The sequence below is a fragment of the Oenanthe melanoleuca genome, chromosome 20, assembly GCF_029582105.1.
Source record: "Oenanthe melanoleuca isolate GR-GAL-2019-014 chromosome 20, OMel1.0, whole genome shotgun sequence".
NCBI lineage: Eukaryota > Metazoa > Chordata > Aves > Passeriformes > Muscicapidae > Oenanthe > Oenanthe melanoleuca.
Genome location: NC_079353.1, coordinates 7,502,157 through 7,519,660, shown reverse-complemented (window position 1 = coordinate 7,519,660; position 17,504 = coordinate 7,502,157). Strand labels below are relative to the sequence as shown.

General features: G+C 44.7%; 1 protein-coding gene across 6 annotated transcripts; it reads right to left on the bottom strand.

Moving 5' to 3' along the window:
- Positions 1–8,910: 8,910 nt before the first annotated feature.
- On the bottom strand, positions 8,911–17,192 carry MAPRE1 (microtubule associated protein RP/EB family member 1). 6 transcript variants are annotated; one of them, XM_056507069.1, is made up of 7 exons: positions 17,043–17,192; positions 16,285–16,408; positions 13,528–13,673; positions 12,262–12,466; positions 11,790–11,899; positions 10,962–11,114; positions 8,911–10,578 (listed from the first exon to the last, which is right to left on the bottom strand). In XM_056507069.1, the coding sequence occupies exons 2-7, from the start codon at positions 16,403–16,405 to the stop codon at positions 10,522–10,524; spliced, it is 792 nt and encodes a 263-aa protein (XP_056363044.1). In that variant the 5' UTR covers positions 16,406–16,408; positions 17,043–17,192; the 3' UTR covers positions 8,911–10,521. The 6 variants fall into 6 exon arrangements, with proteins under 6 accessions (XP_056363044.1, XP_056363049.1, XP_056363045.1 ...); XM_056507074.1 differs by having other exon boundaries at positions 12,277–12,466; positions 17,043–17,159; XM_056507070.1 differs by lacking the exon at positions 17,043–17,192 and adding an exon at positions 16,900–16,968.
- Between the last annotated feature and the right edge of the window lie 312 nt (positions 17,193–17,504).

Genomic DNA, 17,504 nt, shown 5'->3' with positions numbered 1-17,504 from the left:
ATATCTTTTTATTGCAAAATTGTTTGGACAGGGGAACCCCTTGTTGCAGACACCCCAACTCCCAGGCACACATTGTTCAGCCTGTGTTGCTGAGCACAGCACAAAGAGGGAAACAAAACAGGGAGGAAACAGCAAGGAAAACAGCACAAACAGTACAGCTGTAGATACAAAAAAAGGTCAGATACCTCCCAGCTTCATGGCAGCCCAGATACAGAGCCCTGTTTGGGCTCTTTCCAGCATCTTAAACAGCATCCATGGGGCTGGCTCCTCGCTGTATCTCATAAGCATTTGGGAGCTGGTGGATGGCTGAAAACAGCACAGAAAGGGGGTGGGAGAATGCAGAGATAATGAGAAAAAAAGTAAGAAACAGGAATGAGATGCAAATAAAGAAAGACACAATCAAGGAGTGAGAATTTAAAAAAAAAAAATGAAGAAGTGGGAAGAAAAGGAAAAGGGAAGTTTAAATGTTGGGAAAGTTTGGTACAAGAATGTTGGACTTGGAAGGAAGTTAATGTTAAAATCCCAGCAGCATGGACCTTGATTCCTTTGTGCAGTGGAGAAATCCCAGATCTGAGGCACAGACCTGTCCTGCAGGAGCCTGCCTGTGTGATTTTAATGGGAGGAAAGGAAGCACCACGGATCTTATCAGTGGCTGAGCAGGAGAGGAGGCTGAACTGCAGGAATGAGCTTTATCTGGCAGGGCCAGTTCCCAAGGAACGCCTGCAAAAGAGGAAGGATCTCACAGAATGAGGTTGTGGTTGGAGCCTCAGAGCCTGTGAATGCCTTGCTTTTGGGGGAGGATATGGCAGGGGAGGCCATTTGGTTTAGTCTATTGCTTCTGCTTCCTTTGGAGAGCCCAGTGGGACATGAACAGTACAGGGTGAGTCTGGGGGAAAGCAGCAAAAAGGAGGGAATGGAGGGGACTGACCACTGAAGGTGCAGAAAGGAAAAACAATAAAAATCCAAAAAGGAACAGAGGAGCTACAGAATTTCTGTGCACACAGAGGGACAGACAGAAGCTGAAGGTGCACCCCTGGCACTGGAGAAAAGCCATGAGAGCAGCAACATTCCCCCAGGATTGCCCACTACACCCCAGAGAGCAGAGGTGTGAAGGATCCACAGCCTCCAGGGGCAGGGGCAGGGCCAGGACTAGGACTGGGCAGAGCCCAGAGCTACAGAAGGATCATGACCAAGGTCCTGCTCTCCAGAAAGCTGGCCTGGGGTGCAGCCACCATCTCCCAGGGACACAGAAGGTGCAGAAGCAAAGTGCAATTCCCATTTTGAGATGGGAAGCTATAGGGCAAGGAGAACAGTAGGAGTGCCACTGGTCCACTGCTATCCATATTTATATTATGCCAGTATCTTTTGATCAATAAACATATCCAAGGACAATTTTGTAGACCCGATTCACAGCCCATTTGAGACACAGCCACAATAACAGTTTGCCACACTGTCTTACATGAGGCCTTCAAAATCCAGAGCTCTTGGAGAGAAACTGTGAAAAATTGTGTCCTGGCCAGCATAGCTGTAAGCCTGGAAGAAAGTTATAAATAGTTGATAAACATAATTTCTGCATAAAATAAATATATTTTAGATATATTTAATTGTTTCCACATATCATTTTGCAGAAAATAGTAAAAAAAAATAAATAAACTTATAACCTGTAATGCACAGATGAGAAATGAGTGGTGACCTGAAATACTCCATGAGTAAGAAATTAGCAGAGTATCCAGGAGCTGCCAGCATTGCTTTACACCAGGGAATGCTCAGGGCACCCCCAGAAGGGAGGCACAGACCCCCAAGGTGCTGGTGTAAAGGAGGCATTTACCCCTTTGGAGCAGCATCCCACCCATAATCCAAGGCCATGGCACAGCTGTCCCTCCCACAAGGGAGGAGATCCTGACACATTTGTTGTCACAGATAGCAGAGAATTTGGTGCCAGGTCTGCAGAGGGAGATCCTGTGGCACAGCAGTAACACCATGGTGGCTTCGCACACTTTTAACCTCAGGCACCCACAGCCATTTCTGCAGCATGCAGGGCCCTGGATGTGCTGGTGACATCCATAAATCACAAACCAACTGACAAAGGCAACATTCCTTTGACTTCCAAGAGAAGGACACTGCATGGCCCCAGAACAGGCAGGGATTTTTGTAAATATCACAGAACCACTGCCTGGTTTGGGTTGGAAGGAACCTTAAACCTCACCCAGTTTCAACACCCCTGCCATGGCCAGGGACACCTTCCACTATCCCAAACCCATCCAACCTGGCTTGAGCACTTCCAGAAATGGGGCAGCCACAGCCTCTCTGGGCAATAGCTCCACCCAGCAAACTGACATTGCTCAGACCCACCTTTTTTGATGATTGATTAATAGCCTCTGATTAATGTCCCCAGGCTGCAGAGAAGAAACAGGTTGTTTTCAGAATTCAGGCAAAGGCTGCCACCATCTGCCTCTCTAGACTTCACTGTCACCTCAAGTGACAAACAGGTTTCCTCGTGCCTCTGCTCTTGGATGAGCTCTGTCCCAAAAGAGCTGCAAGTCAAATGTTTTTCAGCCACAGTAACCTTTAGAGACAAACTAAAAGTTCAGTAAAAACTCCACGAACAATGTTAGCTTGAAGTTCACCGATGCCAAAAAGGAAAGAGGAATCAAGGGTCCAACTGCACCCTTGTCACCTTGTGCTCAGCCTAGAACACTTCACTCAGCCAGCAGGAACCTAAGTGAGGATGAGATGATCCTGTTTAAAATTAATGATAAATTGCTTGTTCTCCATCTCAGTTTCTAAAAGGCAGCAATACAAATGAAAAATATTTCTCTCAGACATATCCAACCATCAATCCATGCACACTCCCACCTTGTGACACTGCCCTGTCCCTGCTATCTCAGCATCCAGGTATGCAAACCCTGAAATCTCCTCAAAGAGTTCCACTAAGGATGGAGAGAGGTACAAGGCCAAGGAAAAAGCTGGGAGTAGAATGAAGTAGGAGAGGGGATATATCATATTTCACCTCACTGAAAACCTTTGTAATTCCTAAAGAATCAGAAATGTTTGGTTTTTAAGCACAGAATCAAGACTGGAAATAGAAGGACCTTGCAGCAGAGGGGGGATGCAATCCAATACCTACTTATGGCAGAGTTGGAATCTTTATCCTTCTGCTAAACATCTATCAAACTTTTGCGCTTTTCCTTAGAAATTCATGCTCTAGTCCTGCCCTACCTTTATTTTATTAGAAAGGGAAAAGAAGTGTTCAATGTGGAATTTAATTCCATGAGTTCATTTCACCATGGACACACACTGTTTTTGCAAGAGGCTCCTACAGTTTTAGTCTCCTCCTCCAGGCCAAGTGCAGTCTCTCTCCAGGTTGGATTAACCTCAGTTCTTTCAATCTTCCTGAATAGGCCATTTTACCTCTAAATCCAGATGCCATGAAGGAGAATAGCTGTCATAACTTATATACTGATTTGCCTTTGTAACAGGCACAATCTTCCACATTCATGGTCTCATATACAATAGCCTAACCAGACTGGTTAAACCCAAAAGAGAATCCATTTGAAGAGTCATTTATCACCAAATCTATTACTTTATAAGAGACATTCTTAAATGAGGAACTGGTTTATTAAGCCAATCCCATCAGGGAGGATGCTCATGTTTTCTATTTGATGGAGAAGTGAATGCTTATGGAGCAGACACATTTCCTTGCAGTACAAGAGAACCAGTTAGAGTGGAAGACAAATCCCAGCAGCTCTGGATGCAGGGCTGGGCCTCAGAAACACCCTAGAGTCAGAATGGCTTGCCAGCATGGGTTCCCTACTTCTGAATTTGGGTTGCACATAGTCCAGTGACATCACAGCACCAAAGGGAACAGATTTAATTACTCGGGTTCTGTGGTGCTGGCAGGAGGAACTGTGGAACATGGCCATGAAAATAAACACTGCCCACCACTGGTAACAAATGGTGCTCCCTTTCTTACTTTTTTCTTTTTTTTTTTTAAGTACATCAGAAAATTACTTTTGCAACTGCTATTCCTCCAGCTTCATCTTTCATCCCAGTGAACAGTGTCATTAGCCAGGCTGTGAAGCATCAGAGTCAATGTCAGCCTTCAGAAACTGTCATCGATGTCTCTATTGTTAATGTTATAGATAATTTCTTTCATTGCCTGCAGAACCTATTCAAACCTGTGAAAACAACCACTGTAAATTCAGACCTAGACTTAACCAGGTAATTCATAACTGAGAAAAAAAGATCATAAACATGGCAGGCTGTAATAGATGTATCAAAAGTGAACCCCAAAAGAACCCTGCAGCACTTCCAGAGTTTCCAAACCATTTATTAGAAGCCTGAATTGTGCAGTTCTTGGCTAGACAGGTATAGCAAACAGTTATTTTTAAATTGACTATTTGGACATGCTGCTTTCCAGTTTGCACACATATCTGCAGTGATTTTGCACATAGAACAAATCACTATGTAACTCTGAATCATTCAACTTGCATTGTAATTACCAACTCACTAATCAAAATTTCCTAAATTGGTCAAAAGGGAATCACAGCTTGCAGCTCTTATCTTGCCTTACTACTGGAAGCCTCGAGCCTGAATGCTGTTACTTTTAAATATTGAATGTTTGAAGGAGGAAGCAAAGGAACATTTTTCATAAGAAGCATATCATAAATTAGAAGGAGAGGAAATTCATTTCCTCAAGTATTTCCAGAGATGTTTCCCAGGCAGTTTGTTGTTTGCTGTAAGTGATCAGAAATAGTATCTTCCTCTTGTTGAGCATGAGAGGTATCTGTGAAAGGCAGTCATTGACCTCTGTCTGAGAGTTTCCTTGGCTAAAAAACAGTCCAATTCCTGAATGGATCACATGGAGTTTGACAGCACAGGGAATCTCATCACTATCCTGCAGAAAGGGAGGAACAGGGATAGTACAGTAAATGTGCTAGAAATGGCTTCTAATTGTGCCAGGGGAGGTTTAGGTTGGCTATTAGGGGAAATTTCTTCCCTGACAGGGTGGCCAGGCACTGACACAGGTGGCCCAGGGCAGTGGTGGAGTCCCCATCCTTGGAGAATCTTAAAAGCTGTGTGGATGTAGCACTTGGGGACAGGGTTTAGTGGTGGCTTGGCAGCGCCAGGGGAACAATGCGACTCAATCCTGGAGGGTTTTTCCAACCCAAACCTTTTACAAGGTCACTCTTTCTGACACTCTCTGAGGAAAGGCCTCTGCTTGCAAAGTTTTACCACCCCAGGTAACCCCTCACAGCTCCTGCCAGCGTGAAGATGCTTCACAGAGATCAGCCTTACCTAAAATAGGGAAACCAGTCACTCCCAGCTCTTTGTGTCCCACGTTGCAGCCCTGTGTCAGAGGCAGGTGGTTGTCACTTGCTGTGGTGCCTCTCACCCTTGCAGCAGCACATTCCATCTGTTCCCACCTCCCTGTGCATCCCCAGCTCACAGGGAGAGGCTCCAGGGTGGCTGCCCCACCTCCCACGTCTGCTGTGGGGCTTCCCCTCATCCTGCCACAAAAACCTCTCCTGCTCTTTCCCTCCCAGAAAGTCCTTCCTTTAAAGAAAAACCAAGATTAAACACAGGTTTATATTCAGGTCTTGGAAACGGACCCACTTCCACCATCCCTCATTTTAATCTCATCTGCTCATCACTCCATAAATATCAACCTGCAGAGCTTTGGACATGTTAAGACTTATATCCATGCTGTCCCCTGAGATTTAATGCCTCCTGAATGTCCATTCATCCTTATGCATACCCTGGGGACAAAATCAGAGTCAGAGAAGATTGACAGGCAACCATTTCATGAAATATTTTTAAGAGGAAAATGTCTGCAAAACATCTGGACTTGAAAACAAAAATTACACCAGTTCCTGTGTCCTACAGCGCTGACAGGTCAGACAAAATAATTTTTATATATAAATGCATCTATATATATTTATATATAAATAATAGAAATATAGAAATATATAGAAATATATATAAAAAATAGAAATATATATGTCATATTATTGTATGTTGTCAAACTGTTTCAATATTTATGTATTGTTTAAAGAAATATTTATACCTATAATAATATATATCAAAGTTAAATATATATTATTTAAAGGCCGCAGTTCACAAAGCCAGCCAGCTGTGTTGAAAAAGAGAAGAATCATTTTTATAGAGTGGCCTTTGGCTCCTCAAAGCTGGGGCTGCCTTCTGAATACTTCCTTTTTGGTCTTAGAAGTTTCAGTTTAGTTTAACTTTGTTCCTTTTCAAAGAAAAAGGAAAAGATTAAGTGGAAGAAATATTGTCTTATTGACAGTTTCCATCTGCATGGCCTCAAAAAGACCCTTTTATTCTAGAGGGCCTGATTCTTCAGCTTAACAGGTGTTACTCAAAAAAGAAACCCCATTTGTTTTGCTTTTCTTTGGCTGGACTTCGCCAGTATCAAACCCAGCTTCCTTCCTGCAGCCAGCAGGACCCCTCTGTCCTGCCCAGTGCTTGTGCACCCATCCCTCCTCTCTAGCCACAGAACACTGCAATCTTCCTTTCCCTAGGGCTGTCTTCCCACACCAGACACCTTGGCAGTTTTCCCTGTACCACTCCCTGGCACAATTTTGTTCTTATGCATTTATTCTCTTCCATTATCACTGCAATCTTCTCGAATTTCTACTCCCATACGCACCCACCACGTTCTCTGGTCACAAATTGAACATCCCTCCTCCCACTGACTCCAGGCCCATTGAGTCTCCAAAGTGAATTTCTGCTCTGTTCTGTGGTGGTTCTGAGGAACACAGACACATCTCACCCCCAGTGATCTCACTCACAAGGTTGCCCAGGTCTCCTTCCTGCAGATCACTTTGGATTTGCTCCCTGTGTTCAGAGCATCACCAGAGCAGTGCTGCACTCCCTCCACCCGCTGCCATTTCACACTGCAATTAACCAGAAGTGGTTATTATCAATCGGCAACGGCTCCATCTCACCTCATTTTCTCCACATTAAAGATCAGTAATTGCTCAGCTGTCCTGACAGAAATTCCCTCTCCTCTGCCAGTAACCTGCAATAACAGCCCATGTTATTATCCCCTTTTTCTTGCAGAGGGTATGCACCATCAGACTGGCCTGAAACCTGTAGCACAGCCCTTTTTACACCCCACCTTGCAAAACACACCTTTCCCTTGTGAGCAGAAGATTCCAGCCTTATCCTTGACAGAATGCCCTCAACTCCCACTCCTCACCCTGTGAAAGGACATTCCACCAGACAGCTTACAAGATGACTGAGTGCTCAAGCAGCCACATTAAACTGTGATATGGTATGACAACAAGAAAGTTTCTTGCCTTTATTTGAAGGCTTTTTACCAGTTACAGTAAGAATTGTCATTGCAAACCAGAAATTTTTAAAAAAATTAATAATAAAAGTTAAAAAAAAACATCCACGAGTCCACCTGCAAGTAAGACATGTTGGTACAGAAAGGAGACATGAGCTTTTGCTTCTTCCATTCTGTTTGTTTTTCAAAGAACTGATAGAACTAAGATACTAGGAAAGGTTGGATGCTATGGGAATCATTCCAGCAGGTAAGCATTTAACAGCATATACTGTACCAGGGTAACAGAGTAGCTATGTTAAGTCTATGGGTTTGAGTTGAGCCTAATATAATTTGTTTCCCAAAAAGGACATTAAAAAATCAGATTATGCCAAGATGTTATAATGGAGCCATAAGTTGGCTACCTGAGTTTGTCCCCATTCTATTTATGACTCATCTTGGTAGCAAAGAAATGATGTAAGCAACTGGAAGTCTTGAGCAGTATGTGGCTGACCAGATTGCCACTGCAATTCAGCTTTACAATGCACATCCAGTATGTCCACACATCCATTGGCCTCCCAAGGCACTCCAGCAGAAATTCTGACTCAGCCTTCTCTTGGCAGGAAAGGCCATTTACTTGCCTTGACCAAAACCAACCCATCTGATGACCTGTTCCTTCCCAGTTCCATACATGCAATTGTCTTGGAAAGAGACTTGGAAAGAGACTCGAAACAACCAGGTCCCAGTGCACAACTTCTGACCTCCCAAAAGTCATCTTCACCTTCAGCCACATCCTGCTGCCACCTTTTCCCTTGAGTTGCTGGAATAATGGAATATTTAGAGTCGAAAAAAAAATATGCTTCCGACTTCAAAGCAAGGAAGTAATGGGAAAGAAGATTTTATGTGCATCAAACCCCAGGTCTACACCCACACTGCTGCAGTCCAGCCCCAGCTGTGCCACAGCAGCAGGCAGTGCCTGTTCTCCACAGTAAGGCACCCACAGAGCCCTCAGGGGCAGGGAGGGTGCTCCCCAGCACAGCAGCACCCCTGCAGGGATCACTTCCCATTCCAAGGTCAGATACATCCCATGAGCACTTCTCTGCAGATGCTGGTCTGTGCACACAGCTGTGACAGGAACATTTAAGCTCATCTAAGAAACACAATTCAAGTCAAACAAATCAACTCAAGTTTACAGTCAGTCTGCTCACAGAGCCTGGTGACAGAAACAATTAACATCTTTGTTTGTCTGTAACTCATAACCAGTATTTTAGCAGTTTCAAAACACCTTAAATACACGCAAAGTCAGGTGACAGCATTCCTGTAACGTATCCCTACTCCCACACCAAGGGGAGGAGGAGGAAGTCAACACCACACTCACATCCCATCAACTTGTGGGAGGGAAAAATACAGAAAGGAAAAAAACCACCAAAAAAATAAAACAATCATTTATGCCAGCTCACTCCAAACAAAGTTCCAAGACTACTGCTACTGAGGTTAGCAATACCATGGGCTGGGGAATGGAAGCTGAAATTCCAGGTCCTACAAGCTCCACCAAGAAACTACCATGGGCTTCAGCTCTGCCTAATCACATCTGAAAGCATGAGAGACTCCAGCAGACATGACACTCTTGAAATACAGAACTTTATTTAGAAACTGCTTAAAATAGAAAAACCCTGTCAAGAAAAATCCAAGTCAAATATGGTTTCTCAGTAAAATGGAGTTTTAGGGCAACAAAAGTCTAAAAGGCCACAAGAGAAATAGCACCACTGCAATTTTAAACAATGGCTAGAAACTTGCATTTTTGGCATTCACTGAATTTGGGTTTTTCTCTGAACTTCACAAAGATTCATGCACTACACAATTACCATAAAATGCTCTCCTACACACATTTTAGGACAAGCTACCACCAGAAACAAATGAATACAAGCACAACAGGACTGATCAATTTCAGTAGTGAAGGGGGGTCAGAAGTCTTGCAGGATCTTGCCAAACACAACAGTAATGAGGGGCATGATAGCAAAAAAGGACAGTTAAGGAAAGTATTTTAAATATTAATATTTAAGTTAGTCTCAGTACTGTATTTTCTGCAATAACATTAGCTCTGTTAGCCAGCATCTTTTAGTTTTTACCCCAGAAGACTACTGAACTGGCAAGTGTTATTACTAATATGCCCTGGTTCAAAGGGGAAAAAAAAAAAATAGAAAGCAGACAGAAAAATATCATCCTCATGTGCTCAATTCACTTTCATTCAAAGCCAGTTGCACAGTGCAAGAAGTCCTGTTACAACTATTGGGCGTGTTCACCATTCCTTGGGATGGGAGAGGGAGAAGTGAGAGAACAGAAGGGATTCCAACAGAAATGAAAATAAACAGAACAAATAAAAACATGAGCCAGGAAGAAAAATTACTTCTGAAGTACATTTTAGGCAGTAAGACTGTGTGCCCTTTGCTTTGTTTTGCTTTTCTTACAGAAAACACAGTACGTTTTGGCAAAGCCACAATGCCACAGAAAAAGGCTTCAGCACTCTTCAAGGTAATTTATGTGTCTCAGCTGTTCATACTCCCTCTAATCTTGTGACAGGCAACGTTAAGGCCCATTTCATCGAGAACTAATCACTTAGTAAGCAGCTTTACATAGGAATGGAGTTTTGTTTTAATAGCCCCTTTTGAGCACTTGCTGACACAGTGAGACTGCCACACAAGGGCTCTCGGACAGCAGTGAATGGAGTTAAACAAACGTCTACCCCAATATGAAGCACATAAAATCTCCCATCACATTACTTCAATTTGGCATATGGAAGCATATTTTAAATACTCTTAAGGCATTTATTATAATTTCTGTTCTGCAATTTCACATTAACTCAATCTTTCAGTGAGTCAGTCTTTTAATTTCTCTACTGCACACCGCCTTAGATACAAAAAGAGTCTTCCCACAAACCAGTGTTTTACCAGCAAACCATTCTGCAACGAGTTCCAAATATTCAGCCTCTTGCTCCCTAAATATACCACCTCGATGTGAATACTGCTCTGCTACAGCGTGAGAAAGAGCTCCTAACTCAAACCCACTGTAAAAGTGAAACTTCCGCAAAGTGCACTTTAAGAAGAGGTACTTTTTGCTTATGAAAAGAAACCAGTGAGTCCTCTAAGAATAAAGTGGAGTATTTTACAGTTAAGCACATGATCTGGGGCAAAGAATTCTGATGTTGCTGCTCTGCTGGTACAGTATGTGGTCTGTTAATACTCTTCTTGTTCCTCCTGTGGTGCTCCTTCGTCAGGTATCACAAAGCCTTCCTGAAGGGAAAGAAAACAAGTGCTTTAATAAAAATGTGATGTCAAACCAGTTCCTGGCTACTCTCTAGGTACTTTTTTTTCCTCTTACTTCAGGTAAGACACCCTTAAGTCACTGTTTAGTGTCAAGATGTATTACCAGAAATATTTTCCTCATCTTTGATCTGTTATATACTACTCATGAAAGGTCTTGTTTGCTGTCTGACTACAATTAAGTTACCTGATCCTTTATTACACAAAAAAACTAGGCCATAAACCTCACAGGTAAAAAAAAAAAAAAAAAAAAAAAAAAAAGGTAGAACTAGAGGGAGTACTGGAAAGCAAACCAGCTTCCAATTACAAGCGCAGGAAGAACTGTGCAACCCAGTCTATAACAGATTACTTACATCTGTGGCATAAAGAATTTCCACAATCCTCTGCAACACTGGATCATTCTCCCCTTCGTTCTCCTGGCAGATCAATTCAATGTTCCTCAATTTGCCAAAGTAGAAGTCTCTCTCCTTCTCCAGATCTTCAACAGTCATTTTCAATGCGTTGATCTGCCAAGAGGCATCAATAATAATTATATCCACCAGAGATAGAATTCAGTAGGATCTATGCAAAAGGGGCATCCCAAAAGTTCTAGAAGGGTGTTGATATGCAAAGCACTTAAGCAGTAACGAAGATATGGGGGAGGGAAGACTGTGAGAGGAGAAAAAGGGCCATTTCTCAAATTGTAATATCACTGCCATAACAAACATCCAGTCCAACACACACAAATCCACTTGTAAAGACTAAAGGCTGATTCCATGAAATAGGTAAAGCACTGACTGCCTGCAGTTCTCTCTGCTCACACATTCTTTCACAACTCTCCTGCTGACAGCAGGTTCAGTTGTGTTGCACTCCGGATTTCAGCGAAGGAGCAGCTGCTCATAGCTCCGTTGGAATGCTGGGAGAGCTGCAACACAGCTGTGGGAATACTTACAAACCCTGCTATGTGTGACACAGCCCACTGGGCTGAAATGTCTGGGCACTCGTGTGCTACAGGGAGGGGTTTTGCTTCCATCAGGAGAGCAAGACCTATGTAACAAAGGGTTCCAATTAAGTGATTTTAAATGAGCTGATTCAGATAATTTTCTTCCATCTGCCTAACCCAGGCATTGTGGTATTAGAAAAACAAACCTGCACATAACTCTATCAAGCAGAGGTCAGTCACAGGGCTGTCCTGTACACACCTGCTCGATCAATCCCGCCGATTCATCGTCTCCTCCACCCTTTTTGCCCATCCCAGGCCCAGCTTTGGGACCTGCTGGGGTCCTCTGTGCAACAATGGGCCTCTGCGGGGCTGCAAGATCAATTCACCAATTAATTCAAATTCTCCCTCCTATAATGGGTACTATCCCCCCTCCAAACATGCTTAGGCACGAAAGAGTTTGAAGATATGTTCCTTCCTTAACTCCACATAACATGTCCTTTCTTTTTGGCACACTTGGCACCAATCCTTGCCATTTTCTCTTTTATAGAAGACTGTTCTTTCTGTAGCCTCCAGACACCTGGGTACTACAGCAGCCTCAGTCTTTGAGCCTGGCATGTCTGAAACAAGATGCAAAATACTAGAATCCCATACACTGATTTTAAAAAGCAACCCAATCTTCATTTCCCCAGAGTTTTTCATGATCTAGATCATCTTTTAACTATTTTCTCTACCTGCACTGCCAGTACCGAGAGATTTCCTGGTTTTGTTCACAACTGGAGTAACAAGGTTTGGTGCTATTGTGTCTTGGCCTTGTCGAGCAGCAACAGGATCATATTCCTTCCCGTCATAGTTTGCATCAAAAAATTTTTTGAACCACTGAACAAATTCAAAGTTGTCCTGAAATTTTCCTTTCACTAGTTTGTCCACAGGAATTATCTGAAGAGGGGGGAAAAAAGAAAAAAAAGTAGACTCATATTAAGGGTAAAGAACCTCTCTGTGTTTTTATATAAAAAGTGTCAAAGTTAATGCACTCAAAAGATATGCAAATTTAATTCTTGTCCAGTCTAGGGAAAATCCCCCTTGACCACAACTATGTCAAATAACAGAATTTTTGTAACTATTGGAATGAAAAACCAATCATGCTTTGGCTTTGAGGGTCGAAATAATTTTAAATAATTCTGCAGCAAAGTTTCTGCTAGACCAAGTTTACAGACAAAACTTCTTCCTGTCCACATAAAGCTGGCTCTGATGAATCTGAACTGATGACCAACTCCAGAACTGCTCCAGGAGCTAAACATCACTGTTATAGCAGACTTCAGCTTCTCTGGGATGAGGTGTATAACTAAAGATGCAGCAAACAGTGAAGTTTTGTTTGTGGGGAAATTTTTTTTATAAGGCATTTGGAGGCCAGAACTGTCATTCCATTTGAATAAGCTTTTTCACAATTTCCTTTTCACTAGCTAAATATCAGAGATTTTAATATCTGGAGGCATTTAAAAGCCATGTAGATGTGGCACTTGGGAACACAGTTTAGTGATGGGCTTAGCAATGCTGGGGGAACAGTTGGATTTGATGGCCTAAGAAAGATTCTCCAACCTTAGCAATTAGGTAATTCTATACCCTTGTAAAGAGGAATTTGGAATCCTTAGGACTATCATAGCAGTAGGTTATGGAAACATACCTCCTACAAAGATGGTCCAAAGAGGAAGCTCAAGCAAACCTTATCTCATAGAAATTTCAGTATTATTTTGTGCCACAGAAGTTGCACAGAATTAAAACAGTAACATTCTTCTCATCATTAAGAACTGGAAACCTGACCTTGGCTGAAGTAAAGTAAATTGTATCATAATTAAAGTGAGGACCCCAAGGCAAACCAAAATTCTGAGATTTACAAACCAAAATCAAACTCTGTTCCCAGATTTATTCAGTTTTAAATCTGAAAGTTCATTCATCTACATTAACCTTAAAAGCAAGGAGTCAGTTATAGCCCAGCTTACTTTGTCAACACCCATTCGTTTAAAACCTGCTTGTAGAACTTTGAAGTTTTGAATGTACTCATGTTCCAATTTTGCTTGAAATTTCACTTTCTTGAGTGCTACAGAACCTGGGAAGAGCATGTCCATGAACTGACAGTATGCAGCACCTGCCAAGAGGAAAAGAACACAAAATCCTGGGATGAATTAAGTCAGCTCAGCTCTCTAACCTTGGTGAGTTTCTTTCCAGTCAGGTCAGCAAACTGACCTGACTCACTCCTCAGTCACACAAGCCCTTTAAAGGCAACAAAGGCAAGAAAACAGGAACCTTGAGTCTCCTTTTTAGTGCAGCATGGACATAAATAAGCTTAAAGGACCTGGAGAACCAACCTGTTGGGCTCATGACTTGAACTGTTATGAGTAAGAACAAACCTGCCTCCATAACTCCAAGAGAAAAAAAAAAATCTAATGAATAACTTGACTTTCCTCTCTTCATGGATATCAGTAAAGATCTGAGATGTTACATGTGTCTAGCAGGCATGTAACCTTGTCTTAACAACACTAATAGAACTAAATCAGAAAAAGCATTATTCTAAAAACTGTATTTAACCATTATTTGAATCGTAATACATTTACCTCCTACAAAGAGAGTCTATACACAATTCAAGGTGCTCTTCAAGGTGCTCTTCAAGGTAAGAGGCTAATTAGCTGAATTATATTTAAAGCAGGCCTTAATCAAAGAACCAAAATAAGTGCTTCTTCCTATTAATTTAAAACCTTCATATCCTCCAATTCAGCACTTGCTGTAGTAAAAGAGAGATTCAGTTCAGCCACAAAGAGTGGACAACCACCTCCATTATCTGTAGCATATATGCAAACATACTAAAAAAAAAAAAGCGGTTTTAAACTAGATCCTCACTCTGCAGTGATGATACACAACCATTAAAAGCACAAGTACAACAAGTCAAAGCATCATTCCCAGACCAACATGAATGAATTAAGGAGTAATGGGAATCCTAACCTAAACCATCCAACAGCTACACAACAAGCTCTTGAGAGCTATTGAAGGCCAAGAAGGAATACAGAAGGGCATTGACCTAATTGAACTACTCTATTCATCTCTACCACATCCTATAACTGTTCACTCTCTTACCAAGATACTTCACAGGCACTCCCACTTTCACCTGCCACCAGAATACTGATGTCATCCACTGGTGCAAACTAAAAGCAACAAACCAGCTCTTGCTGTTTGCCCTCCACTGTGTCTCAGTTCACTTGCTGCAGAACTCCAATCCCAACTCAAACACAGAGAAGTTGCCAGAAACCAGGGGTTTGCTCACTATTGGCAGTCAGAGTGATAAGTGTGATAAAAACAGAGGGATCACAGCCTAAGTCAAAGGGCAGTTTTTGTGCATTTATGCAACCTCAAACTGCTGCTGTCACTGCTCCCCTTGCCAAAGACAGCAAAGCAAGCTTGGGAACTCCAGCTTCCACAGGACTATAACAGCAAAAGCCACTTCATTCCTGCCAAGGCACGAAGCATTTTTGCAGACACAGAAAAGGAACTGTTACTCAGGACACACCACATCAACAGCTCTCAGTCTTTCCCCAAAAACAGGTGAGCTGGAATTCTGCAGAGCCAGTACTAATTATCCTCACTTCAACACAGAGCTCTCACAGCATTCAAGACTCGAACCAATCCCATGCAAATCAACCCTGCACACAACAGGGTTTAACCTGCCTATCTGAAAGCAGACAGTGCTTATCACTTCCCTTCCTCCTGTGGTCCTAGACGTTTAGTTCCCTCACCCTCACAGTTCTTACATCATCTCACTAAACAAAAGCCACTACAAATACCTGTCAAATGCCTGTTGAGTCCCTTGCTTCTCTGTAATCTTTGGGATTGTTTCTTCCATGAACTCAGCCACACCCTGTATTGACAGTCCAAAAACTCACTTTTAATTAATTCCTCCTTTTATTCCACCTCCAGTTTCCACATCTCTCCTTCCATGAGCAACGTCTTATTTTAAAATCACTGTATAAGCCAGACTTCCACTTTTCACCGAATGCCTGTGGTAGTTATCCAAATTATCTTGTACTCGGGCTGCATTCTTAGCCTTGGGTTTTTTTCAGCTCTTATTCAACAAACTATTACCTTTTATTCGTTCTTACAAGCCTCCTCCTCCTCCCACACACTCCTCTCTATGATGACACTTGACTCCATTTCTGTTCCACAGACACTTCCCCTTTTTGCCTACTACACGAGGTTGAGCTGTGCTGAAGTTGGTTCAAGCCCAGGTAAGCCGGATTGACACAAACTGGATGTGCTCCAGGACCACGAGGAGTTGTAAAGTCCTGCAGATGACCCCAGAGTCACTGCTCTGTCTTCCTCACACTCCAGTACTGCTCCAGAACAAATCACAATTGGTTTTGGCAGTTACAATTGTAAGACTTACTCTGTCCATGCAGACTAAAGGCTTAATTCCTCATGGGAAAAGACCCTATTCCTCAGAGTCTTTTCACATTAACAGCCATTCCTTATAGCATCTATGCTGTAGTGAGTCATGAGAACGTCCCTTTTCATTACACTGACATTATTAACAACCACTTTAATAACACTCTGACCATAACTGGATCATAACACTAAACACGAATCTGTTCACAACAGGAACTAAGCAAAGAGCACAGCTACAGCAGGGCAGCACAGAGGGTGCAGCTGCACCTCTACAGAACCAGGGCGCACATCCCAAGTGTAAATGCCCTCAAGGTAAACCCCCTTACCTGAGCACAGCTGTTCAATCTTGGTCAGCGTCAGCTGCAGAGACTCATTGATCCACGCCAGCATGTCATGTCGGCTCAAGTTATCGCTGGTCACTGAAGTAGAATACACATTCACTGCCATTTTCTGAAAGACAGAACGAGGTGTGAATGCCACAGACGCCGGGCTGCGGGGGAGCCGCTTCCTTTGGAGCCTTCCCGACCCATCAGCGAGGGAATCGCGACGCAACTGCGGGCTGCCAACAGCTGGGAGGACCCTCCCGCACCACCTCTGCAAAGGGCTCGGCTCCGGGATTTCTGACGAAAAATCAGCACCGAGCCGCTCACGTGGGAACCGCTGAAAGGAATCACGGCTGCGGCAAGTTACTCATCCCTCTCCCCCGCGCCACCGGGCACGGCTGAAGCACTTCCTGCCCGGCCACGGTATCTCCCCGGGGATCAATACCGAGCAGCCGCTCCCCGCCCAGCCCCGCCGGCACAAAGCGGAGCGGCCAGCGCACCGCCGCCGGGCAGGGCCACCCGCGCTGCGGGCGGGGCGCGCCCCGCGCTCCCCCCGCTCTCGCTCCTCACCACCCCCCGCCGGCCCCTCCGCCCCGCCACCCCCGGTCCCCGCCGCACCTCCGCCTGCCGAGGGGCGCGGCCCTGCCCTGCAGGCCTCGCGCCGGTGCCCTCACGGCGGCGGCGCCCCGCCCGGCCGCTCCCCGAGCCCGGGGCCCTCCCCGCTGCCGCCCGGCGGCCCCGCCGCGACCCCGGCCCGGTACCTGCGCCGCGCTCGCCCCGTCGGCCCCGCGTTCAAACCGGCCCCGCCCGCCCTGACCGGGACCGCGTCACGCGCTCGCTGCGCGCCTGCGTCACGTGCACGTCACGGCCCGCGCGGGGAGCGCCGCGCGCCGGCATGGGGCGGGGGGCCGTTGTCAGGGGGCGGGGCGAGCTGCTGCGTTGCTATGGAGATACCACGCCCGCCCCTCCCGAGGACTCGTCTGCCATTGGCCGAGCCGCTGCCCCGCCCACAGCGGGGTCCCGCGTGCTCGAGGAGCGGGTCTCAGGCCTGAGGGTGCGACGCGGCCGCTCCAGCAGCGACACGGCCCGGTCCTGATCCCCGGAACAACCGGGGCCTGACCCCGGCACAGCCCGGCCCCGATCTCCCGGCACAGCCCGGCCCTGATCCCCGGAACAACTGGGGCCTGACCCCGGCACAGCCCGGCCCCGATCCCCGGAACAGC

What these genes read in the sequence shown, in the direction of transcription:
- MAPRE1 (XM_056507069.1), bottom strand. Translation starts at nt 16,405, where the DNA reads ATGGCAGTGAATGTGTATTCTACTTCAGTGACCAGCGATAACTTGAGC. An exon ending in TCTCGGTACTGGCAGTGCAG is followed by an intron (nt 11,900 to 12,261) that starts GTAGAGAAAATA and finishes TTGATCTTGCAG; the next exon opens with CCCCGCAGAGGCCCATTGTT. An exon ending in CGGCGGGATTGATCGAGCAG is followed by an intron (nt 11,115 to 11,789) that starts GTGTGTACAGGA and finishes GCCTCTTGGCAG; the next exon opens with ATCAACGCATTGAAAATGAC.